This window comes from Blastocystis hominis (assembly GCF_000151665.1).
Source record: "Blastocystis hominis, Singapore isolate B (sub-type 7) whole genome shotgun sequence assembly, scaffold_0".
Classification (NCBI taxonomy): Eukaryota; class Bigyra; order Opalinata; family Blastocystidae; genus Blastocystis; species Blastocystis hominis.
The window spans coordinates 1,585,309-1,610,840 of record NW_013171815.1 but is presented as its reverse complement, the minus strand read 5'-3'; the positions used below and the strand labels follow the sequence as shown (position 1 = coordinate 1,610,840).

Below are 25,532 nucleotides of genomic sequence, written 5' to 3'. Positions count from 1 at the left end.
GGTTCAACGGCGCCTAAGGAGCTTTTTGAGCCAGAAAAAAGCTGGAAGTATGGACCGCCGAGTTTGATTGAATACATGAATACTACTTATTCCTTGATCCAACATAACATGAAATATAACCCTCCACTTGTGTATCAAAGAAAGGGGTATCGAGGTATTCCAACACAGATTCTATGTACCTGTGATGCACTTTTATTGGGAGTTTTAATTGACAAGCCAGTTCAAAGTGGTTTTTAGATCGCTTCTCTCATCGGTAGTAATAGCTCCTGGACTCCCTGATCATTTTTTCTCTTTTCCTCTCTTCAACTTTACATACCCGATCGAACTCTCTCCGCCGACAGGTACTCCCCCATCGCCTCTCTAATCCCAGAAATCGTCCGTCTCAACCACCAAGCCGACATCTCCGACATCGTTTCCTATCCCATCCTCTTCACCCCCAAAACCGAAATCAACGGCGTCACCAACGACGAGCCCTTCCTCGGCGGACTGAACGGCTCCGTCGCGTTGATCCTAACGAACATGATCGGCAAGCGACTCGTCAAAAACACGCAGATCTTCAATCGGTTCTCGGAGCTGATGGGATCGAGAGCGCCCCAGTTCGATGACTGGTATTCTTACTGCATCCCGTCCGTCTTCCAACCCAGCCTGTTCACACAGAGGTTTATCGACCCGTTCTTGAAGCGAATCAGCGGAAGATACACGATTGGAGTGCATGTCCGGTTCGAGGGTCAGGAGGGGGATGGTGATGCTCTTCAAAGTTCTATTCAACGTTTTACGAATAAATTCAATATGATTCGCAATATGCAGAGAGAAAGAAACGCAATGATTGCTTTTGCTACGGATTCGAGTGAGATGAGAGAGCTCATCTACCAAAATTTTGACCACGATTTCTTTTTAGTTGACTATCTTCCTGTAGATGAGTCAGGAAAAGAAATTACCGAAGCTTCTGCTATGCGTACTATTATTGAACTTTCATTACTTGGATCCAGTGATATGCTGTTCTTGATGGAGAAAAGTAAGTTCTCGATGGTAGGCCTCTCTCTCAATAAGAAGAATCCGCAGGTCATTTATTTTTAAGGTATTTGTTGGAAACATTTTTGTTCTATGCAATGCATAGTGAGTGCTTGTATTGAGACCGTTTTTCAGCTACCAAAGGGCAAGGGAACGCCATTTTGCGATTCTTTAGTCGCCTGCGTCAACTGCATCTCTCGATTTGCGATTATCGACGAATCGTTTGATTGGAATGACTATTTGCTCGCTTTCTGTCAGTATGTTAAAAACTATATCGATTTCACGTTTTTTCTTGTTTCCAAATGAATATCTTAGTGGGCTGGAACTGGAAAGTATTGAGCTATCAACGAGTTTCAAGGTGTCTCAAAAGCCGCTCTTTTTGCTTTGCATCCTTCGAAACGGTAATATCTTTGTTGAAGGCAGAGAAGCATACATTCATGCTTCGTGTTTTCTCCCGCTGTATCCACACACCGACATTCCCATCGTGCTAGTGTTTCATCCAAACCACTCCATATCTCCCGCTGACCTTTTTATTCCTTTCAAAATGCTTCATAACGTTACTCAAAGCCCCAGTATTCGTGGTGTGGTCATTCGAAAGGCTCTATCAGTTCTTCCCGATTCTTCCTATTTGCTGTCTCTTTCTGTTGAAAAATGCAAAAAGGAAGTGGTCATTCGAGTGGATCCAGATCATTCTAGGTATTGTCAATTGTATCTACCTATAGGAACCGAGATTGTTCTTTCGAATTACAAAAAAACGTACTCCTTTATGATACGTTTGAATTCCAGATCTTCTCGAATCGATCTGACTCCCTCTTCAACGATCTCTCTCCATTCTCTTTCGTCCCTCGCAATTCCTAACAGATTTCCTATCTTTCCAATGGATGCTTCGTTTCTTTTTGTTGAAAGAGAGGCAAAACGGATGTCTCATTGGAAAGGAAAAGTCATCCAACGCATTAGTCCCACGCTCTTTTTACTGGATAACTCTGTTTTTGTGACTAGCGTTCTTCCCATGCCTTTTCAACCATCAGATTCACTTCTCCTTTTCAATGTCCACTTGATCTATTATAGTTTGGTATCCATAAAATTGATTTGCATGTGTTTGTCATCGACTGTTTTTTCCATATTGCTTTGATTATTTTGTAGTATGTGGTTCTAGAAAGTCGGACAGAACAGTTCTGTACTCTTTCACACGAGAATTGGCCTGTTCTCGAAGGATTCTCTTACGAGGAATACTCTTCTCACTCCAAACAGTGTAGATTTCTGCAGAAAACGCTACAGTGGATCAAGCAATCGCCAATCGTCTGGAATGACTATTTGAATAGTCTTTTGTCTCTCAAAGAAAAGGATAACCGCTCTGTTTGCTTTCTAGGACAGTCGTCGATGGGAAAGCAAACGCTATTGTAATGTATTGATCTCTCATTTGATTTAGCATTCCTGGAACTCCTTTGCCTCAACCATTTTTGGGCAAAGTGTACTTTCAGGGAAATGATCTCGTGTGTCAAATTGGCGCCCAACCTATTCTTTGTATCTGTGAGTCTTGCCTTCTATCCTTGCCGTTGAGACAAGGAGAATCGATTTGTCTTCTTCTTACAAATGAAAATGCTCGAGTGTTTCTGTGCAAAGAAATCTTCAAAGGAAACGTCAACATCAACTATCTCATCAAATTGGCATCTATTAGAGGTGGTGAAAAAACTCCACTTCTTTTGTCTTGTTCGTTTCGATCTTTTTGTGAGTCGGTGGACATATCATTAGACCAAGCAGTTCTCTCTGGAAAGCAATTAATGTCCAAGCAGGTTTATGATTTGATGATGCAAAACACAAAAACAAATGCTTTAAATCAGCAGCGAGTCACGATTCAATTCACGGTTCTTCATCGAAATAATGTTTCCTATCCATTCTATTCTTATCACACCAACTTTGTTCATCGATTCTATGTTATGAATCAGGAATATGATGCAGAGTGTTTCGGGGAACCTATAAAAGTGGTTCGGTGTGAGATTGATGAATCATCTATCATTTTGAATAACCCATCCATTCTTCAGAATGAAAATAAGTTTCTCCTTGGAGCCGCTTATTGTGTGGAAAATGCTCTGAGAGAAGGAAAAAGCATTGTGATTGATTCACAGTCAACGATTCGTTTTGTATGCGATCCAGTCATTCCTCCCTCCATTTCCTGTCTTTCTGTCTCTGAGGCCTTACGATACACAGAAGGCAAACCGATTTGGATGATCGGGAAGTTGATAGATTATTATTCATTTGTTCGAGTGAAAGAAAGATGCTTGGTACTCATTCAAGATTGTTGGAGCAGGGAAGTGATCGAATTATGGAGCGGTGACTTTATTCAGCTCTTTTCGATTGGGCAAATTCTAGTATTTGCTGATATTAATGTAAATAACAAAAAGAATGTGTATACAGAAAACAGCTCAGTCTTTCAGTATTCGCATCCTTATCTTTTCTTTCAGTATGATATTCTGTCTCCATTGGCTTTGAGTTGTGATTATTACTCGTGGCAAATGGTAGATGTGACTTCCATATCATCAATCAAAGTTCAACTCATTTGTTCTTGCTGTCAGCAATTCTTCTCGTCCACTTGCCTCAGTCACTCTGAACGATCGAATTGTCAGCAGCTGTGCCTCATTCATTTTGTCTGCGTCCTGAATGGAAGATTTGTCAAGGGTGTGTTAAGAGGAGATGCTGGATTTCGGTGGTTGAACCTGTCATGTGAGATTCGTAGCGAATTATTGGAACATATTAAACTGTATACCATGTGGAGTTCGGACATGTCAACTGTGTATGATCATTCATTCACAAGAAGACTTCTTGGGCGAGTGAAAATGCTTTCTCGAAAGTTATTATACAATGATTTTCTTACTGCGATCGATGTGGAGCCGGTCGATTTGCAGGTTGTTCTAGAAAATAAAATCAGGCAGATCCAGTTGAATGAAGAGGGAGAGAAGGGATGAAACAGAGATGAAGACTATGATATACTGCTCTTGCTGGAGAAACAAAGTCGTTAGATCATGTGTCTTTATGAAATGGAATATTATACATAAAACAGTGTTGTTCTAAGTCGAAAGAATACATTACAGACAAGATAGAATAGAGGAATGAAGAGATTTTTGAAGTTATATTTGGATGAGAACATTTACATGAGCTTTCTGATGGTAGTGCTTATTTTTATCCGTTATTTGATCATACAAACATATTGTCACTATTTTATTTTAAGAAGCAAAGTACAATTGACGGTAAGTTACAATTTGTTACTCGAATTAAGAAACATCAATCAAACAAGATAAAAAAGAACGATGTGATCAAAAGCAATCATTTATACAATAAATCATTTCGTACGTGCCACATTAAAAGCATAATTTATACCTACTCTGTTGATAGAGTAGGGCGTCATGTGTAATTTTGCAAATTGTGTTGGTAACCTTTTATTATATAACATGTCCTGTTTATCTCTGATAGTACTGTTGTGATAGGTGTCCCTTCCTTGATGTATGTGAACCATCGAATTCGTCATATCAATTAAGGTTCCATTATAGTACCCAGCAGCCAGCAAAATATTGTCGACCTTCGTTCTTCCTGGAACACAAGGCGGCAGAGAATCAAGATTGAAATCATTTGAGAAGATGAATATATCCTATAGTGGACAAGAAGCAGAAATTCTACTGCACTTCCATTATTTCGCAAAAGGCAATGCATTGGCTTGGTGAAAGGGGTTTTATATAGAATTTCCTGTCGGATATTCTTAACAGTAGAGTAATCACAGGCTCTGGAAGCTATCTCAATCTACTACATATTAACGAATAATAGAATGTACCGGTCCAGTAATATTGTACGCAAATCGATATTTAGAAACGAATTTTAAAAGGGAAAAAGAATCAGGATTCAGTAAAATGTCACTGTTGATATAACCAATATATGTGTAGTTAGAAATGGATCGTAAATCTTGTAAAATAGACGACATTAATGGCAATCCATATTTGTTTCTATGCTTGATTTCACGAGGGATAAACTTTGCCTCGACAGCTTTTTGTTTAACAACCTCATCTGACGTATAAACAAATGTTATAATGGGATATCCTGAAAACTGAAGCATTTTATTCCAAATAAATGTATTCTCCACTTTCTCAGTCATATTCTACAAGTTATTCATTTCTTTTGGATATCACATCTGCAGTTAGTGCTACTGCCAAACTACAGTTACAATACACTAGTGGGTGGGATCTGAAATCAATTGAAGTCAAACTACTGTTAAGCAAAAAGTGGACAATTACATCTGTACTTTGTTGGTGTTATGTATGGAGAATATGATGAACAAATGGCAAACGGACAGAATTACGAAAAGCAGGAGTACAGGCATACCTTTCATTGTTTCTAAAATATCATATGCTATACTAAAACATTACTATTTATATATTTTGGTTCCTATTTTAAAATATTCTCTCAACAACAAATAACCGCGAAAAACGGTTCAAAGAGTTACATTCATATTAGTTTGATTCAAATGATATTATTGGATTTCCGAAAATACCAATTATTTCTGTATTATCATTATTATCGAATAAAAGGTGTAAAATATACATTGAACTAGGATATACTAACAAGTAGCATTACATATATATATATGTATTATGCATTATTGGGCTGCGTTTGTCTGATACTTGTTAACACCAATACGTAGGAAATAAATACTGAACGATCTCGCTTGACTTATCACGAATGCATCCAAAATAAATTATGTTAAAATAGATAATCTATTCTATGGACGTATCAAATACAAATCAATACAAAGATATATCATCATACAGTGAAATCCACAACAAACCAAACCCATCCATCAAAATGTTTCGCAACCAAACAAACCATTCCATACTCTACTATTCATCACTACTATGAAGACATCTTCTTGCAGAGATTCAGGAAGTGCTTCAGAGGCAACAGCCAGTCCTTGTGCGCCTTCCAGAACTCCAGATTCAGTTTCTTGTACACATCTTCAGCTCCCACAAAGTCGAACGCGTTCAGCTTGTCCTGCAACAAAACGAGCAGTGCCTCGGCCTCCTGCGACACCAGTCCCTTCTTGAACTGCTTCTCCATGCAGGCGATCGCCTCTTCGGCCTTCACCAGAATTCCTTGCTGGGGCTACACATCACGCTCGAATTCGAAGAATACCGCGGTGAGCGGGGCTTCGCGCAGTAGTGCGATGGTATTGCTCAGCGAGCTCATGATTCCCTGCTGCTGCGGCGTGATTCTGGAGATGAGAAGGAAGAAGCAGCGCCTACGCGTACTCCACTTCGGGTTGTGGTTGTGGCTCAGGCTGCGGCTGCGGCATGGCGGGCTGCGGCATGACGGGCTGCGTCGCAGGGACGAACGGCGTCGGCATGAAGGGCTTGGGAGCCGGCACGGTCGCCGCGGGAGTGAAGGGCTTGGGAGCGGGCACGGAGGCATTGAGCGGAGCGGGCATCATCGGCTGCACAGACGGAGCGGGCTGCTTCGCGAACTGGGGAGCCACGGGCTGCTTCGCGAACTGGGGAGCCACGGGCTGCTGAACCACGGGCTGCTGAACCACGGGCTGCTGAATCATTGGCTGCTGAACCACGGGCTGAGCAGGAGCAGCCGCGGGCCGGAAGCCTGGGAGCAAGTCCGGGACGGCGGCTGCCATGGCCTGGAGCAGCGACTGGGCGGACGGAGCGGAGCGGAGACTCTGGAGGAAGTGCGAGGTGATCGAGTTCATGCCCTGCTCCTCCAGCGCCTCGCACAGCACGGCGAGCTTCTCTCCGAAGGCCGCGAGCTTGGCGTCGAGATGGAGGTCCTGCACGGGCACCATGGTGCAGAGAATCAGCAGCACTTCCATCACGGACAAGTGCGAGCGCACGCGGTAATCCTGGCTCGCTCCCAGTCCCAGACGCAGCAGACCGCTCACATCGACCGCGCAGATCGAGCACAGCAAGGCCTCGTCGCGAGCGCCCAGCTGCTCCAGCCGCTCGCCCAGCTGCTGGCAGAGCGTGATGAACTCCTCCTCGCGCGCGTAGGTCAAGATCATCGCGAGGGTCTCGCGCCAGGAAGCGACCGTCGTCGAAGCCACGGCCTCCGTCAAGTCGCCAGACACGATCGTCGCCAGCGACTTGAGCGTCGACGACGCTTGCTCGCGCATGTAGCGGTCCTACGCTTAGAGAGACGTCGCAGAACTACGGTGGTTTGCTGGACCAACTCGCTTCCTCCCCAGGCGGAAAGCACCAAGGCGTCGGCAAATCGGCCATACTTGAAACACACTTCCACAGCACGCGCGAAATCGCCCACGATCACGCTCTGCTTCAGCTCGGACACCCACTCCGCGTTCTCTTCCTCCACCGCGGAGAGAGTCGCTTCCTCTGCTTCCTTTGGCTCCTTTGGTTCCTCCACAGCGGCAGTTTCCGCGAGAGGCGATTCGTTGGCGAGGGGAGACGCGCTCGCGAAGAGATCTTCCGCGGTGATCGCGGGTTTCTCGACGGGCTGCGGAATCTCGACGGGCTGTGCGGGCTGAGCGGGCTGCGCCTCGCTCTCCGAGGGCTGTTCAGTGGGCGGAAGGACGTAGCCGAGATGCTTAATGAGCGTGTTTCGCGCGTCGTCTTCGAACATGCACTACCCATCACGCCAGCCCTTCGCCCTCACCTTCATAAACAGCCACATCTCGTTCTCACGCGGATCCTCGCACACCGCCACCATCCGATCGCAGAATCCCTTCAGATCGCCCTGCGCCATGGCGCTCTCAAACTGGCCGATCTCTTCCTTCACGTCGTTCCCACACACCAGATCGGACACGGAGAGCACCTTTCCATGGAAGCGGTTTTCGCATCCGTTCACCGCCGAATAAACAGCCGACGACACCACCGACTTCTTCATCGACACGCCCTCCACGTTGTGCAGCACGATGCTCCCATCGGAGGCCGCCGTGGCGATCACAGCGGGGTTAAACTGGTTCCACAGCACCTGCGTCTTCCGCGTAGCGCTCGCCGCGCGCGCCACGGTCGTGAAGAAGTCCGCAGCGTCCGTCGGAAGCTCCGGCTTCTCCTCTCCGTTCGTGATGTCGCCGATGACTTCCCGCTTGCTCATGTCCCACAGCAAGAGCTTGTTGTCGCGGCCTGTCGATGCCACAAAGCGAGGATCCTCGGCGTTCCACACCAAGTCCAGCACGCCTTTCGAATGCCCCGCGAGCTCGGCCAGCGGGCAGGAAGTGCTGCTCCGAAGGTCCCACAGCTTCAGCAAGGGAGAAGCGTCCGAATCGATCGCTGCACGTCACACCAAACCCAAGAAAAAACCAGTCAGAAGCTGCAAACCGTCGTGGGGATTCCACGCCACTTGACTCACGCGGTTGGTGTTGTTGTCAAACAGCTCGCACCAGACGGTCTTCTGGCGAATATCCCACACAACCACACGACCCGAAGCAGTGCTCGTGCACACAATGTGGCCGACCTTCGGATTCCAGGAAGCACTAAGCATGAGGCAGTGTCAAAATTAAAGACTGTGTGATTTCGCTATAATTCATATTCGGTCTCGTCAGCATCGACACTTCCGGATGATCGATCGTGGTCAGATCAACAAGGGATACAGAGCCATCCTTGCAGCCAACACAAAGCTGGTTCCACCCGTTATGACAGTTGAAGCAGATACTTTGGACAGAAGAAGCACTGACTTCCACAGAGGCGATCTATAAATCACACGGAACAAGCACACGACAACCTTCTCCAATGTCCAGGTCTTTGATACACTGCAGCAAGGAATCCACAGCTCCACACATCCAGACGGCATTCCAAGGCAAATCAAGCCCTGGGCACCCTCCCGATTAGGAATCGCTGTACAACCCCAGCTTATACAGCTAATTTCAGAAGAAAGCGTCGTCTCAGCAACAAACTGACTCTTTCTAACATCCTCCAGGCTCCAGTCATAGAGTCTTAATGATTTCGCGGTATCCTCCTCCAAAGGAACGTAATCTTTCATGGAGGCAACTGCCATAATACTGACATGCTCCTTGATGGGACACCAAGCGATCGAAGAGAACTGTGATTTCAATTCCTTGATAATCGACATTTTTCATTCAACAAGAAATGAAGCAATTCCAGAAATCGGGCATATTTGTTCATTTGAGTTTTCTGTTCCAAGTTTGGATTGTTTATTGAAGTGGGATCGATTCGAAAATGTTCAACGTGAATTTCAAAATAATGATTTTCAAAAAACAACAACAATATCAGTAATAATAACCTCTCAGCGAAAAACGATTTCAAACCATATGACGTGAATACTTCATGATCATTAATTCTTCTCCCCGACACTGCTTACGCAGTACCATCTACACTCGCACAACCACCCATGTGCAACCTCTCCTTTCAACCCAGTTGCTTTTAAGATTGACGAAACTTCCTCAGGGATGTTCGCACGTTCCAACAGCAAATAAAATACGCCATGCTCGCTCAGAATGGACTACATCACACACACACTTGACTTTATTGTACCTGGACATTTGGCAGAAGAACGTCAATCACTTCCCTTCCTTTCTCTCCTCCTGCATAGGCCGACTCAATCGTACTAGATAGAACACAGACAAACAACAACGGTAGGAAGGTCTCTTCCGAAGAAGTAGGGACATAGGGAGGATTGAATAGCAACACATCCACCTTGTTCTACTTCGTATCACTCGTAATTCAACTACTTGAAGTCTCTGAAGGGTGCATTGAAGCAAATTGGAACGGATTGTATCACCGTAAACAACCTATTCTAAGAACCACTCAACAATACCTACCTTATTTTGATGGTAGGTATCGCGCGTGATTCGACACGCATCCATGTTGATATCTATAGCTAGCGTTGCTGTAGGATGGGATTCGTCTATGTCTCAAAACGAAAAACACTCTTACTCACAATTCTTGTCAGAAAGGTCGAAATAATTCCCGAACCAGGTCCAATTTCAACAATTATGGTGGGATCTAATTGCTTGAGAAAGGAATATTCATTTTCCAGCGCATCGAGAAATAGGAACGAGTCTTGGTCTGGTTCATAGCTTAGAGTAAAGAAATCGTTAATGGAATGTACATGTTCAAGTAATCTTCTGGAGATATGTGATCTAGAGAGGGAGTCGAGAAGAGCGAGGGATCCATAGCTCAGTGTATTTACAGCAGTCAAACAAACAGAAAGATAAAAGAGACGTACTAATACCAAGGATAAGGATCTTCTGCAGGAGCAGGCGCCACGACTTCTTCCAACTCTTCGGGACTCCCCGTTGGAATATACCTAGCCATCACACAGCACGCCAGCCACTACGTAGGGAAGGGTAGTTTGAAAGGACCGACATCGCGCCCATCGGTGATCTTGACATACTCTCCGTCGTTTCCAGGCACACACCCCTTCACATACACCAGATTCCGCTTCGGATCGATCTTGTACACCTACATCGCACCGGCATTCCACGCCTACCAGTAGATTCTGCACGGTGCAGTTCTTATTCCCCATTCGTCCAGGCATTTTCTTTCCCTTGAACGTCTTCCCGGGGTCCTACGCGTCACTCCTCTCCTCCCTCTTCTCGCACCTCTCTCTGTCCAGTCGATCCCAGAGAACGATGCGAAACGCTCACGCCGTGCGACGCGCCGAGGCCTTTGAATCCCCAGCGCCGCATTACGCCCTGGAATCCCTTTCCCTATCGCTTAGAAGAGAGCGCCGCGCTCACTTGCGTGATGCCCTGGATGTTCACGCGCTGCCCAGGAACGAAGTGCTTGCAGGTGAGCTCCGTGCCTAGAGAAGGTCAGCAAAGAACGCACTGTGGACAGCGATATACTTCAGTACTGCTTTGCTGCAGCAGTAGAAACCTGAGTCCTGTCCAGTTTGATCGATTTGGAAGTCAATCATTTGCAAATTGATTTGGGAGTGATAAAGAGGGAGGTGGTTCACAAAAGGGTGGTAGGTTGATGGTTAACCGTCAAAATCACCATGACTACCACCGGAACGCTCCAGCCATAACATCAACTCCCTTCGCAACAATCATTTCACACATTGATTTCGATTACCTACCTACAGGAAGAAACGCGTCTTCCGTGACCTTGAACTCTGTGAGGTATCGCTTTGGCTCAACGCCAACGCTCTTGTAGTGCCCGAACAGTGGCTTGTTTACATTTTTCACTTTTACAGGACCCGCTCCAACTTGAAGACTGTTTGTATTTTCCTTCTCTTTTGTCTTGACTTGTACAACCTGACAATTCTCAATCTACTCCAAAATACAACGGAATAAGCCAAAACCTGGAGAACTGTACAAGGAATTCTTGTACACCATTTATCCCACAGAGGCATCATTCCAATCTTCAGTGCCACTACACCTGTCCGTTTAGACGTTGGACTCATCTCTCCAGCAACCAACTTGGTAGGAACAACCCTACAATTTATGACTTATGTATTAAGAATCACGATGCCGTAGAAAAACGAATCGCAGAGCAATATCGCGGCAAGTTTCGAACACAGCAGCGATACGAGGCAAGCATGATTCAATTTCTTTTCTCTAGTACAAGGTAAGATGTCTGGTAAGTAGAGCCCAAAGAACAAACCTGCTGCTATGGAGAAAATGGCAATCAAAGTTGAATCCAAACCGCGATTATTCCGATCATTTTACATATTTTGATAGAACAAAATATCGTTTTTAAATAATTGGGCGTAGCTGGATGGAGAAGCGTTGTGTGTCGATCGATATTGGAAGGATTTGGGATTCCTTCGTTTTCACTTATCTCGTTCAATTGCTGAATAAAAACTGGAAGTCGATCGGGTTGACAACGGAAATAGAATCGCGCTTGGGAAAGATGACCGATTCTGGATTTGTGCCTGGAGTGAGTCAAAAATTCTTTTTCGACATGCGGAACTATCTATTGTCCAGAGACTACTGGGTGGATCGGAGCGGAAAGAAGCATACTCCAAAAGAAGATGATGAATATGCCATAATCTTCGAACAGAATGTGCGTGTCGTTACTGTGAAGGAGGGAGATGCGTATTCCATCAAAGAAGTAGCGAGGAAAAAGAGGGTGGAACAGGAAACCTTTGTATTCGGAGAAGCTGTGTATAGTCTGCGAATCTCCAATTCAGACGAAATCCCAATCTCCCAAAGCCAAGTCGATGAATATGAAAAGGCAGCGCTCGACTATCTCCAGAGTGGTTCTCTGTCCCGATCCACTCGGATCGTAACAGTTCGTCATCGAAAGCGAACCAGCTTCAACTTTGAGAACAAATATGTAATCGATATGACAGTGACTCAAAGTGGCGACAATCTCCAAGAAGCATTGAATGGAGATTTTACATACGAAGTAGAATGCGAATTGCTGATGCCTCGCGACAACTTTGCCCTGACCGTCTTTACTTATTTGAATGCTATTCTACACCGTTTGCTGACTCAACCCGAACGGATTTGCATGCCACCTCCTACAAGCGTGTTTCACCCAAAGAATGCAGCCCGACTCAAATGGGCATCTCTCTGTCCCGTCGCAGTCAATAGCGATATCGAATTGACCTCATCGAAGGGATACGATGATGCTCTGATTGAGTGGTGCCGACAGCAGAATCCCGAGAACAGAGCGATTCTGCCGATGAAAGTAGCGACGCAGCTCAAATGGTCGGTTGCCTATCCAGAAAAGTACTATACAATACGATGGGAGGCAGTGGATATGGGAAGGCAGCAGAAGGACACTCTCCAAATAATTAATCAGTCCGGAACAATCCACACGGAGGACGGAAAGGTATTTCATTGTTGTGAATGGCAGTATGAGGGCGTCATACCGAACAATCTAGTTGCTTCCATGAAGCGTCAATCTAGCGCACAGTAATAAGTGTTTTTGATTTACTCGTTGTTTGTTTCCAGAAAATCGGACTTTTTTTGTCGGTCGCTTTTTTCTCTTAATTCCTGATTTGATAATACTTCAATAGTCTGAAAGGTATAGAGATGGAATGGGGACGAATCTGGGACGTTCAAATACTAATAGTTTGTAGAAAGCAGGAAATGCAGAGTCAAACAGGCGAAAATTCAATTGTTAATGGAGTAACAAGTGAGGAGAAGCAATTTGACTCTTCCGAATTCGGTTTGTGTTGGGAACAGCCGTTTTGACTTCTAGGTCTTGATAAGCGAATTCTGAAGGCGGTAACTGAGATGGGTTACGTTCATCCGACGTTGGTTCAGGTAGAACTTACGCGAGAAGGTAATGACTAGGAACAATCGATTCCTCTCATTCTGAGTGGGAAGGATGTATTAATTAAGGCTCGCACGGGTTCTGGAAAGACTGTTGCGTACGCAATCCCCACCCTTCAAAAGTTGCTTTCCATTACCAACACAACCGACGGAATCAAAGCTGTCATTTTAGTACCTTCCAAAGAGCTTTGCGTCCAAACCTACGAATGCTTTCGGTCCTTGTCTCGCTACTGTAGTAACGTCATCAATGTCGTCTCTTTGCATTTGAGCAGCGCGGATCAGCAGGTTGAAGCTGCGTTCGTTTCACATAAGTGGTAGAAGGGCTATCTGAACGAATACACGGATGTTGTCATTTCGACTCCCAAGATGCTGTTGAATCATTTAAAACTGTACAGCGATAACATTCTTAAAAACATCCACACTTTCATAGTAGACGAGGCCGATTTGGTAGAGCGATTATGACTCAATCATAATGAATGTAGTTGCTCTCGTATGGGTATAAGGAAGATATGAACAAGGTGGTGGAGCGAATCCCTGCAACTTGCCAGAATATTATTCTGTCGGCTACGCTGAATGAAGAGGTTTCGCTGCTCAAGCAGAAGTTGCTGCATAACTGTGTGACCGTGAAGTTGGAGGAGGAAAACACGAGTGAGAGGAATGGTTTGGAGTGATGAGGTAGACTTGAATGAGTTTTTCATCGAGGTGTCTGAGGAAAAGAAGGCATTGCTGCTCTATGCGCTGCTTCGTTTGCATATTTTGAAAGGAAAAGTGATTATTTTTGTGGACTCGTTGAACTTGTTGCTCTTTTGAAAGGAATAAAGTAACGCATAGTGGATATTTCTTGAGTATTTTCTTGGAGCGATTCTCTATGAAGTCGGTGGTGTTGAATAACGAGTTGCCTGCTTTGTCTCGCAATAACATCATTCATCAGTTCAATCGAGTAGGTTTGGAAGAGAGAGTTTGAGCCCAGGGAATGTACGATTACTTGATCGCCACAGATGAGGGATTGGCGCAGTCCATTCCAGAAAACAGCGAGAAAGAGGAGAATGGTGGAAACAGTGGAACCAATGCGAAGGAAGACGCCGAGCTGTTGGGAGATTCTGAAAACGAGAAGGATGAAGATTCTGAAATTGAGAAGGACGTGGATTCTGAAATTGAGAAGGACGACAGTGACGACTTCGACCTGGAAGATTCTTCTGAGCCCGAGAAGGAAACCGAAGAGACGCAAAACGACGAATATAACGTGAGTCGCGGAATCGATTTCGAGAGTTTCCTCTTTTCTTCTCTTCTTCTTTTCTCTAGACGTGGCCGCAGTCATCAACTATTCGATGCCCGCCTCCGTTTCGCACTACGTTCACCGCATCGGCCGAACGGCGCGAGCTGGAAACCTGGGTACGCGTCTCTTCATCCCTTCCACACGCAGGCACAGCGCTCTCTTTCATCGTGCCAACCTCGGACAAGGACCAACGTATTCTGGCCGAGATCCAGAAGTACAATCCTCCGCGGGATGGGCATCCCGTTCCGCAGCGACTTCCGTTCGACATCTCCCAGATCGAGTCGTTCAGCTATCGGTCGAGGCGGCTTGGTTCGATCTAATGGGTAGAGTGGAGGGCGTGAAGCGAGGTATTACGCCGAACTTGATTCGAAACACGAGAATGATGCAGTTGCGAAAAGAGGCGTTGAATAGTTCAAAGCTGAAGATGCATTTTGAAGACAATCCCCACGAATTAGAGCTGCTGCAGCATGGACTCTCAAAGCAATTGGTTCGTCCGATAGCGTATTTGCGAGATATTCCTGATTATCTGATTCCGGATGCATTGAAACCGAAATCAAATCCGGAGGAAGCGAAGCGCGGGCACGAGGAGGATGAGAAGAATAAGGAATGGAAGCGAAAGCGAGTGGCGGATCCTCTGCATGTTGCGATCAAAGGTCGTAATAATTTGTAGTCCTTTGCAGTTACTGCGGATCTTCTGAATGTCAGTAACTCGATTCATGAGAATAACCGCAATAATAATAATAATAATAATAATAATAAAAACAATAGAAACTGGAAAGAGAAGAAAGGAAATCGATGGGGGAAGAAGAACAACAATTACAATAACAACAACAACAATCATAATAATAAGTGGAGAAGAAGGAAGGGTAGAAGATAGATTCTTGCTTGATGTGTTTATTTGAGAATTGTTCGAGTTTATAAAAAATGAAAGAGAATGGGCATAGATAAATAACGAAATGTTATTGATCATAGAATATGTACCCTATAATAAACAATAAATGCGATCCAAATAGAGGGGAAAGTGGCAAATCATCTGAGAAGAATGTATGCTTCTGAAAATGCCTTAGATGTAGTAAAAAAAACGGAAGACGACTAATTAAACGTTATCAGGTAAAAATAGTAGCCACGCCACTACTATTTGTTTATCAGCGTCAACATCTAATACTGACTATATTTTTAATGAATTAACAAGTGACACTATAATTCTATAACATGAAATCACCTGTATACACCTTAAAGCATCACCTTCCATGATTTCCTCAGTTATTGGAGTTTATTTCCCATTTTGCTGTATTTCCCTGCAATCGTATTTTTCATTATTTCACTAGACGTGACATGTTTGGGAGAGAATAGCACTTGACCTATTTAAGACCATAATGCTGAATATATATTGGACTATATCCATGAGAAAATAAGCAGAAGAATGTTGGGCTGATCTGATTGAGACACATGTAACATTTTACACTCCTTTCTATTTTGGATTATTATAAACATCACCAATAAAGCTAAATATTCAAATGTCGAGCACGAATCTCTTGTGTATAACCTTTTTATTAACTCAAGTTATTAGTTGGTAAAATTGAAAATGAGGCTAAAAGAAACGTACAAGTCTTGTGTTGTTATTTTGACGTGGATAACATATTGCGTATTTTTGTATTAAAATCTGCTCAATATGCATGTTATTATCTCTGAATCACAGATGTATACGTTATTAACAATGTTCTCAATCAATATTTGGGTCATAGAATTATGTGAGAATTGGACCCGAATAATGTTATCGGTTTCTATTTTTTGTAATTTTCAATTTCTATAGAGCTGAATTATGTATAGCATTGTTCCTTTATTCAAATTAGAGCGATTTCAGAAAAGTGTCCATTTGCGCTGTTTTTGTCTGAAAAGCAGAGCATATGAAGAGAGGATTTTATTGCAAATAATAAAAGTTAAAAATAAAGCATACTTATTCTAGGTGCTATATATGATAATGCACTAAATTACAATATTATACAATATTTTTGCTATTTTATGATTATTATAAACTACTCTAATGATTAAGATTGAGTTTCAATTTCTCCATATTTTTTAATTGTGCGTGTTAATGAGATCCTATTTTCTCTGGTTTGCACTATGTAGGTTATAGATGACCTGTATTAGTTTAGTATCGTTTGCGCTCAGTGACCTAACCTGTAATGATGGATTTACATACTTTAAGTTTGTCAAGAACTGCGGTCAGTATGCTAATGAGGAGTCCTTTAAAATTTACAACGGTGATCAACTCCTCTATACAAGTCCTACTTTCGCTACTAATGAGGTCCGTACGATTGAACAATGCCTTAGCTCGTCCACGAACGATCAATACACTCTCCAATTAGCTGATTCGTATGGTGATTCCTGGTCTTCTCTTGCATTCCTTACCATATCTGGTGAATACGGAAACGTGTTCTTTAAAGCTACAATGACAAGTAAACAACTCGATGAGTTGACCTTGTCAATGCACTATGCTATTGCTCAGGGAGCAACTTGGAAGATGACCTCTGGATCGATTACTGATGGCTGGACTGCTTATTCGTTCTCTGATAGCACGTGGGAGGATGCTACACTTGGCTCTGTCACTTCTACTACATCGGGTGCTCAGTACTTCCGCAAGCAGTTCGTGGGTCTTGCTAATATGGCTGCCTACGAAGTGAGACTGAAGTACCGGGCTGGAGTGATCGCCTACATCAATGGAGTTGAAGTCTATCGTGACAATATGCCTGCTGGTCCTGTCACGCCCTCTACTGAAGCTTCTGGAGATTATTCTGTGGTTGACTATCATGGATTCATTCGTCCTGGCTCTGAGGTGAGCGCACAGCAGTCGATTCTGGCCGTTGAGCTGCACTTCGTGACTTCTCAGACGAATGTTGATTTCAATGCCTATGTGGCTATTATGGCGTCCTCTGTTCCGAACGGTAATTGCTTTATCTATGGAGATGGAGCTACTGTTACCTCGACTGCTGGAACGAATCCTCAGCAACTTTTTGATTTCGGCCTCTGGACTTCGTATACCTTGTCTGGAAGTCTACTCCCTGCCACTGCAAGCATAGCCTTTAACGGACCCAAGCCATTCATCAATGGAGTGCGTGTGTACCCCTACTCGTACATCAACGAGGCACCTAGTACTTTCTATGTGCAGGGTTCGTACGATGGTCTGGAATGGAGTAATATCGTGTCCGTGTCAGATGCTACGTATACAAGTTCGGAATTCAAGGTCTTCAATGGTTATTTCTATGCTTCACTCTACGATAACTATCGTGTCAACTTCGTATCCAGTGGTGCAATGAACATGTATACTTACGAGATGCAGCCTCTGGTTTGTGCTATTTCGGTGCCTTCGGAGATTGTGTATACTCCCAATTCTTACACGCTCTGGGCTGTTTACGAGGAAGTGTACATTCGTCCTGACATTACAGAATTCACTAACTGTACTTCTACTACCCTTCCTGAAGGACTTACGCTGGATTCTGTTACCTGCGCTGTTTCTGGAATCGTCACCTCTGCTGTGCCGACCACTACTGTGACCATTACTTCAGTTATGAATGGAAATACTTACACTGGATCGTTTACTATTACCTTCCAGGAATGCTCAGGATCGGTTCTCAATATCCTTCGTACTTACAAGAGCAATGCATATTTCGAGACCTTCGAGATCAAGGATGCGACGACGCAGGAAGTGGCGTTGTCTGTTGCTGCTAGCTCTAGCCAGGTTAACAATGTGGATTGGACCACGATTCTTTGTGCTACTGGTACCAAGTATACTGTGTCTGTTGGATCCTCTCTCTATTACTGGCAGCCCGATTCGTTCCTCTATGTGCGCACTCTTTTGTCGGGTGACCAGATGGAAACGCTTCTGCGACTGAAGCATGATGTCTACATCGGTTTCGCGTCTTCTCGCACCTTCAATGCCCAGTATTCGATTCCTGTCCATTCCAGCTGGTATTACAAGCATGGAGAAGTTCCTACTGATTGGTATTCGTCGACTTCCACTGAAGGATGGACCGAGGGAAACGACACCAACTATCCCGATTCTTCCAACCAGATCCAGCTGTACAAGAAGACGTTCAACGTAGCGGACATCAACAACATTGCTGGATTCGTTCTTTCTCTCAAGTACAAGTATGGATGCATTGTCTATTTGAATGGACACGAAGTCTTCAGAATGGGATTAACGGATGCCACGATCAGCACTTCGAGTTTTTCGGATAACCTGTACTCATCTGTGATCTATCGTCAGGTGTCCCTTCCCATCAAGGCAGTCCAGATTGGCGACAGTCCGGAGGCGAACTACATTCAGCAGGGATCGAATACCATTGCCATTGGACTTGTTGCAGTCAATGAAAACCAGAAGGAAGCGATCTTTGACTGTGCTCTTCGAATGATGGCTGAGGAAAAAGAGTCTCGTGTTTTTGACTACACTGTCAATTACAGTGGTATGTACGGTTCTCCTAATTATGTATTCTCTCATCATTATTCCTACTATACTTACTATTCTTATTGTTATTCTAACTATGTTAGTCTCACATTTGCTAATGATCGACATGAGTGGATCAACTCCGTGACAGTCAAGCTGTACTACTCGCAGAATACTCAGCAGCCTCATCAGTTTGTTCTGAAGGCTCGTAATGGAGTTGATACGTGGACCACGTTAGCCACTGTGACTGGACTTACCTGGTCCCAATCGGGTCAGGCGCAGACTATTTATTTCCCGAACAACAAAGCGTATAATCAGTATCGTTTTGAAAACTTCGCTACTGGCGATACGACGGATTGTGCCTGGAGAATCGGCTCGTTGGATTTGGGTGTGATATTCACAACCATGACAATTCCTGAACTAATGTACACTTCTACGGTTCTTTATAAGGATATTGAGATGGGAGAGCTTTATCCCAACTCGGAGTATTACTATGACTTCGAAATCACTCCTGCTCTGCCAATGGGAATTACCCTTGATCGGAATACTGGTATGATATCTGGAACGGCCACTTCTGATCTACCTTCTACTAGCTATTCTATCACTGCAAAGAAGCTGACTGGAGGTACTTCCACAGCGACTTTCTCTCTGACTGTTGAGATTTGTACGGGAGGCCGTTCCCTCATCACTCTGGTGGTTCGCACTGATAATTATGCTGATGAAGGCTCGTACAAGCTGTATCAGGGTGTCGGCACCAGCGGAACTGTGGTGGCGTCGGTTGATAAATTCAGAGTTGGATCAGGTCTTAATTATGGAGACTTCTGTCTGAACGATGGACTCTACACGATTGAGCTGCTGGATTCTGCGAGTGATGGTTGGGCGAGTCCTAGCGGTTATTATCTGACTGTCGATCTGGGAACCATGATCTTTGAATTGGGTCAAATGCCTAGTGGAGTGGCTTCTGTGAGCACCATGTTCTCGTCCTATCTACCTTACCAGATCGAGTACACGGAATGGAAGGTCAGCTCTGACGTTGTGCAGAACTGGAACGCTATTGATTTTGATGATTCTGCTTGGCGAACAACGAAGGCCAGTGAGATTGGAACAAATGAAAAAGTGACGTTGTACATCCGTAAGGAGGTGAATATTCCTGATATCGAAACTTATCATGCGTTGAATGTTCGCATGAAGTACGCTGGTGGAGTCGCTGCCTATTTCAATGGCCGACTTGTGGCTCGTTTCAATCTGGAGGAGTACTTCGATGAGAACTCGTTGTCTCTGACGCTCCATGATGCCAACACCTTCTCTCGATTCCATGTCCTTATGTCAGTAGTTCAGGCGGTGACTGGAAAGAACATTATGGCATTCGAGGTCCACCAGCCCGTTGGTCAGTCCTCTTCGAATCCTGTAGTATTCGATGCTACGGGTGTGTTTGGAGTGAACGAGTGCTCTGTTCTCGTAGATTCCGTCGTCGAAACATCGACATCGGGTGTGAATGGAGCGGTTGAGTTGGCGATGATCGCACTGGATCCTTCAAATAGCGGATATCTCGATAATGTCGTCGGAAGCTTCTACACATGGACAGTGGAGAATCTGGAGGGATCTCGGTTCAACAGTTTCGCTATGCAAATTCCTTACGGTCGCACTGGACTTGGATTCTCGCTCTACGTCCGAAACGATAATACTGAAGATTATACTTCATCTCTGGAGCAGCTTGATCAGTCCTTGGCTGAGAAATCGCGCAACAGATGGGCGGTGCCTGTGGGTGTTGCTGGATTCAGAGAGCTCCGCTACATGGTAGATGCAGCTGCCTCGGGTACTGTGTATATCAGTTCGTTCGTACTCGAGTACTGCAAGCCTTCTGGAAGTGGTATTTGCCCCGGAATTGATGAGTATCCTGCTGTGGGAGAGGGAGAGATTTCACCTGCGGGCTGTGAAATGTACTACTCTGGGTATTCTTACCGAGTTTGCACGAACGGCCAGCTGGGAGAAATCCAGATGGATAAGTGCAAGCAAAAGTTGCCCAAGAACTTGGCCTACAGCTACTACATGTTCACCTTTGTGGTAGGAACGAACGTGAAGACGGAGCCTCCAACATATGACAACATCATTGAGCGATTCTATCTGGGTGAGGGTCAGGAGCTTCCAGTTGGGTTGACTCTGGATGAGAAGACTGGCGTGATTTCCGGTATTCCCACGGAGGCAAAGATAATGCTTGGATATACAATCTACGGAGAGAACCAGTCTGGAGTCACGTCTATTACGATTAACATCGGTGTGAATATCGGAAAATGCCCTCCTGTTGACAAATTCCCCGAAACTATTGTGGGTGAAACTGCGGTCTATGAGTGCTCGAATGATGGTTCATACATTGGCTCTCTGAAGAAGACTTGTATGCTGGGAGAAAAGGACGGAGAGTGGGCTGCTACGAAGGGATTCTGCATGAAGACATATGTGCTTTACATCATCATAGGTGTCGTTGTTGTCATCTTTGTGATCGTGATCATAATTGTGGTCACGAAGAAGAAGTCGAATGCTACACCTCCAATGAAATCTACTGGTAGCGTCAAGCCTACTACATCGAAGAAGTCGTTATCTAAGAAGAGTAGTGCGAAGACGACCGCTGTCAAGGTATAAGTAGCTAATTGAATAGCGCTGTACATGAAACTAGAGTATTCTTGTTGTTGTTGTTTTGTTAAATCAACGGAGTGAAACGTAAAGTAACGTACCGAAAATGACTCAACTAAGTGAATGATTGCAACAAAGAAAAGCAAGTGCATATGAACTACACCTTCACTTTCTTTTCATTACTCTTGGTCGGCGCTGAAGTTTTCTTGATAGCCTTCTTGCCTCGAACGCCGCCCACAGCTTTCGTTCTTCTTGCCATTCGAAGAACGATAAACACAATAACCACAATAATAATCAAAGCAAAGAGTATCAGAATGACGGTTACAGCAATCGGGAAGCACACTCCGGATGCTTTCTTCCACACTCCATCCTTCTCTCCCAACACGCAATATCGCTGCTGTGTTCCGATGTAACTGCCCTGCAAGGCGCAGTGGAATACAGCCGTCTCGCCGACCTTCGTTGTAGGGAAGAAGCCTTCAGCAATACAATGTCCTTTGCGAATCGTGATCGCAATCGTAATCTGCGTAGCAGCCACGGGATTTTCTCCAGTAATAACGAAGGAGGCCAGTGCAGTTTCAGCCGTAGGCTTTCCATAGATCTTTCCAGTCGTCTCATCCAGTATGAGGCCGACAGGAAGGGGTTTGTCCGAAGTGAACTTGGTGATGAGGTTGTTGTAGGTAGGAGCGGGTATTTCAACATTCGTTCCCATCACCAGTTCAAAGCTCGACTGCTGATAAAGCAAATTGGTAGGTTCCTTGTAGATGCACCTGTCAGTCTTCACCTCTCCCAGTTTACCCTGGCTGCACTGTCTATACTTGTATCCCTTAAAGCCCGGGTCACAGAGAGCCGGCGAAACCTGGCCTTCTCCCACTGTAGGGAACAAGTCATCACCCTGGCAAAGATCGCCATCCGCCTTGCAGTAATAGAAGAGGAAGGAGGACGTTTGCAGCGAGACTGATCCAGAAGTTTCCACGACCCACTTGAAGGAACGGAATGGGATGAAGTTGATGGGAGTCTTGAAGGTTTCGATTTTGCGCATCCCAAGTTCAACGCCATGCTCAGTGGCGAAATTAATGTATTCTTCTCTATCCGTAAGATCATTGTTTCCCATGAGAGAGAAGCCGATGCCAGTGACGCTCACCCACGAGATTAGTCCATAGCTGTTAAAGATGGTACCTTCCAAGTTCTCCACTTTCCACAAAATCTTGCTCTCTGCACTGCTCGAGAAGAGACTGTAGGTAAGTAAGTTGTAGTCGAAGAGATCGGTCAGTTCTTTCCCCGTAGACATCGGAGACGTTCCAGAAAAGTCGGTGTACGTGTCCAGCACCATAGAGCACTGCTCCACACCGAAAATACCTGTAGCATCAAACTGGATAGATCCAACCACATTCGAAGGAGAGTGGATTTCGAAAGCCATTACATTGTTTTCAACCACTGCACCGCTCATAGCCAAAATGACATGGAAAGAAGAGAACACTGTGAAATCATGTGTCGTTATCGCATAGGTAGAACTGTTATACTCATCAGGGAGATTGAAGCGAGCCACCTTCTTTCCATTGAAATATGCAACAACGCCTCCGGCATAAAGAACGCGGACATTGAGGACCTGATAGTCGTCCAGGTTAGGAATATTGAATGTCTTGCGAACATAGGACGTTATGTGTTCGGTCGATCCGAAGTCAGCAGCCTTGGAAGTGGACCAAGTGGAGTCGTCGTAGTCCTTTTGCGTCCATGTCAAATCACTCAGAGTGCTTTTCATCAGTTTCCAGTCAGAAAGATTGATCTGAAAAGGAAGATAGGAAGAAAAAGTGGTTCCTATTTCAGAAGGCTTTGGTGCTGCCGTCACCAACTTGGTTTCGAAAATAGTCGCACCGACGTCGACAGTCATCATATATCCTCCAGGAATAAACCATCCATCTCCAAAATTATCCACTCCGTAAAAAGTGTAAAGGCCATCCTTCAGACAGCGATCAAGGTAGAGGAGAGAATCACGGTAAGGAGCCTCTGACAGGACAGCAATCTGCTTTCCACTCTTTCCACGGCCTTCGAAGAGTTTGTAACCACATTCTTGATTGTAGGTATCGATCCGCATCTTGGCGGTGATGAAGCTCCTTCCTCCAGTGCAGGGAGAAACTCCGAAATTGACTGTAACACTAGTCTGCTCATTGGTATTCACCTTCTTCGCAGAAATAACGTAATTCTTGGCATCGGAGTATTCGGTGGCTGTACCCAGGATGATACCAGAGGCAGGACATAAGCTCAATCCTTCGGGAAGAGAGGGCGAAATTGTGAAATCTCGATACAGGTTTGTATTTGGATACGCCTCAGCTATCTCCACATCCTTGATAGCAACAATAGTGGAATAGCTCAGGGCGGGAATATCCATATGCATGTTGTCACTGTACAAATCAATACGGCTAATCTTCCATGCGCAAGTCTTGCTAATGCCAGATCCAAAGTTCGTAAACTTGTACTGGTTGTAAGACTTGTTGTTCTTCAGCCACAATTTCTTGGTCTGTCCAATGAGAGACCATCCAAGGTTGTTAAATTCATTCAGAAGTACCCAATCCGCATCATCTTGATTCTTTCCATACACATTGAACTGGCGTGTGAACTTGTCATCCTCAAAATAATGCGCCTGAACAAGCACAGAGGAGATCCACTCACGGCGGTCATCGTCAAATGTGATCGTCACAGAATTCCCACTACACACAGACGAATAAATACTCGATCCATAGTAGTGAGAGAAAGGGTCCAAGTAAGATGAGATAGTTCCCGTAGTTGCGACTGTGTACCCGAACACACGACTATATTCGTTGTTTCCCATAAGGCTCAAGGTGGCATCAAAGGTCGAAACCACATTCGTGTCGGCGTTCTGAATGAGAGCGATCGCAATCGTGTTCGATCCCGTTTTGAGATAGGATACAGCCGGCTGCGATTCTAGAGCCATTGTTTTGGTAGGGAAGGACATGGTGTGATATTTCAGAGAAGGATAGATGTTTGAAATCGCAGCAGTCGTGCTGACTTCTGTGATTCCATTCTTGAAGATTTCCACATTGTTAAGGTAGATCGAGATACCATAAGAGTACTGCACAGACACAGTAAAGCCGGCAATGTTATCGAGACTAATAATCGAGAAAGTCTTCTTGTAAAGCTGTACGCGGTTGGTTGAACTGGGGAAGGTTCCCTTCTTTCCTTCTGTCCATCCAGAGGTGTCGGAAGAGTACCAGTTCGAGGGAACTTCTCCCATCTTGTAATACCAGTTCTCCACAGGATGAATCGGGTAATTGATCGACACGAAGAAGGAGCTGCTGAGACCCAGGAGGTTGTCATAACGAGCGCGCAGCAACGTTTCGGTCTGGTCGTGATCCAGCACCGACTGGACATAGAGATAAGAGCCAGAGTACCAGCCACTGGTGGTAGCCGACACATCGATTCCGATACGAGGGATACTGATGCAGAGACTGTGAACAACATTTTTGTAATGCTCCTGCCCGCTACTCGTTGCTACGCTGTACAATACCTCTTCGGTATCAGGATTAATCACATTGAATGCCTCTTCCGTGGCCGAGGCCTTGTACGTTCGCAAAATGTTCACAACAGTCCCGCTGCACTCCTGAACGGTCAGCGAGATTGTTCCGGTCATTGAAGGCGTGGTAGATGTTACAGTATACGTTTTCTGAGCAGCAGCCACGGTCGGTCTTCCGCTAATGATGCACGTTTCGGAGTCAATGGTCATTCCCGCAGGCAAAGTGGGCTGAATTGAGCATCCAGTAATCCCTGCATGCTTGGGAATCATTTTAGACTCCTCCAGATTTGCATAGTAAGTGTGCGAGGGTTCTTCGTATTCAATCGTAGTAGGAACGTTTTTGGGCACACACACCATGGGCATGACCTCATGCAGCTTGACAACACTGTCCGTTCCAGAGACAACAGTCAGCTTGTAGTGCTTGAAAAGAACTGTATTCCAGTAACTGAAGATG

General features: G+C 44.9%; 7 protein-coding genes; 3 read left to right on the top strand and 4 right to left on the bottom strand.

Annotated features, from left to right (window-relative positions):
• Window positions 1-5,881: 5,881 nt before the first annotated feature.
• GSBLH_T00000528001 (uncharacterized protein) lies at window positions 5,882-8,493 on the bottom strand (the record flags this gene model as incomplete). XM_013038749.1 has 4 exons in its annotated part: window positions 5,882-7,177; window positions 7,204-7,635; window positions 7,666-8,282; window positions 8,313-8,493. 4 exons carry the CDS (start codon window positions 8,491-8,493, stop codon window positions 6,293-6,295), a joined length of 2,115 nt encoding a protein of 704 aa, XP_012894203.1. The 3' UTR covers window positions 5,882-6,292.
• A 1,203-nt stretch (window positions 8,494-9,696) lies between these two features.
• On the bottom strand, window positions 9,697-10,145 carry GSBLH_T00006078001 (uncharacterized protein; the record flags this gene model as incomplete). The annotated part of the gene is made up of 4 exons (XM_013038748.1): window positions 9,697-9,765; window positions 9,791-9,876; window positions 9,906-10,048; window positions 10,081-10,145. The coding sequence occupies 4 exons, from the start codon at window positions 10,143-10,145 to the stop codon at window positions 9,697-9,699; spliced, it is 363 nt and encodes a 120-aa protein (XP_012894202.1).
• A 36-nt stretch (window positions 10,146-10,181) lies between these two features.
• Window positions 10,182-11,379, bottom strand: GSBLH_T00000527001 (uncharacterized protein; the record flags this gene model as incomplete). XM_013038747.1 has 7 exons in its annotated part: window positions 10,182-10,278; window positions 10,309-10,433; window positions 10,462-10,539; window positions 10,574-10,681; window positions 10,712-10,776; window positions 11,053-11,245; window positions 11,278-11,379. 7 exons carry the CDS (start codon window positions 11,377-11,379, stop codon window positions 10,197-10,199), a joined length of 753 nt encoding a protein of 250 aa, XP_012894201.1. The 3' UTR covers window positions 10,182-10,196.
• A 314-nt stretch (window positions 11,380-11,693) lies between these two features.
• On the top strand, window positions 11,694-12,860 carry GSBLH_T00000526001 (uncharacterized protein; the record flags this gene model as incomplete). XM_013038746.1 has 1 exon in its annotated part: window positions 11,694-12,860. One exon carries the CDS (start codon window positions 11,694-11,696, stop codon window positions 12,840-12,842), a length of 1,149 nt encoding a protein of 382 aa, XP_012894200.1. The 3' UTR covers window positions 12,843-12,860.
• A 302-nt stretch (window positions 12,861-13,162) lies between these two features.
• GSBLH_T00000525001 (uncharacterized protein) lies at window positions 13,163-15,147 on the top strand (the record flags this gene model as incomplete). Its single annotated transcript, XM_013038745.1, is given in 10 exon segments — window positions 13,163-13,192; window positions 13,223-13,486; window positions 13,520-13,648; window positions 13,684-13,861; window positions 13,881-13,998; window positions 14,033-14,141; window positions 14,172-14,469; window positions 14,504-14,599; window positions 14,631-14,772; window positions 14,805-15,147. The coding sequence occupies 10 exon segments, from the start codon at window positions 13,163-13,165 to the stop codon at window positions 15,145-15,147; spliced, it is 1,707 nt and encodes a 568-aa protein (XP_012894199.1).
• Window positions 15,148-19,893: 4,746 nt separating this feature from the next.
• GSBLH_T00000524001 (uncharacterized protein) lies at window positions 19,894-21,606 on the top strand (the record flags this gene model as incomplete). XM_013038744.1 has 1 exon in its annotated part: window positions 19,894-21,606. The coding sequence occupies one exon, from the start codon at window positions 19,894-19,896 to the stop codon at window positions 21,556-21,558; it is 1,665 nt and encodes a 554-aa protein (XP_012894198.1). The 3' UTR covers window positions 21,559-21,606.
• Window positions 21,607-21,692: 86 nt separating this feature from the next.
• On the bottom strand, window positions 21,693-24,376 carry GSBLH_T00000523001 (uncharacterized protein; the record flags this gene model as incomplete). XM_013038743.1 has 1 exon in its annotated part: window positions 21,693-24,376. The coding sequence occupies one exon, from the start codon at window positions 24,374-24,376 to the stop codon at window positions 21,707-21,709; it is 2,670 nt and encodes an 889-aa protein (XP_012894197.1). The 3' UTR covers window positions 21,693-21,706.
• Between the last annotated feature and the right edge of the window lie 1,156 nt (window positions 24,377-25,532).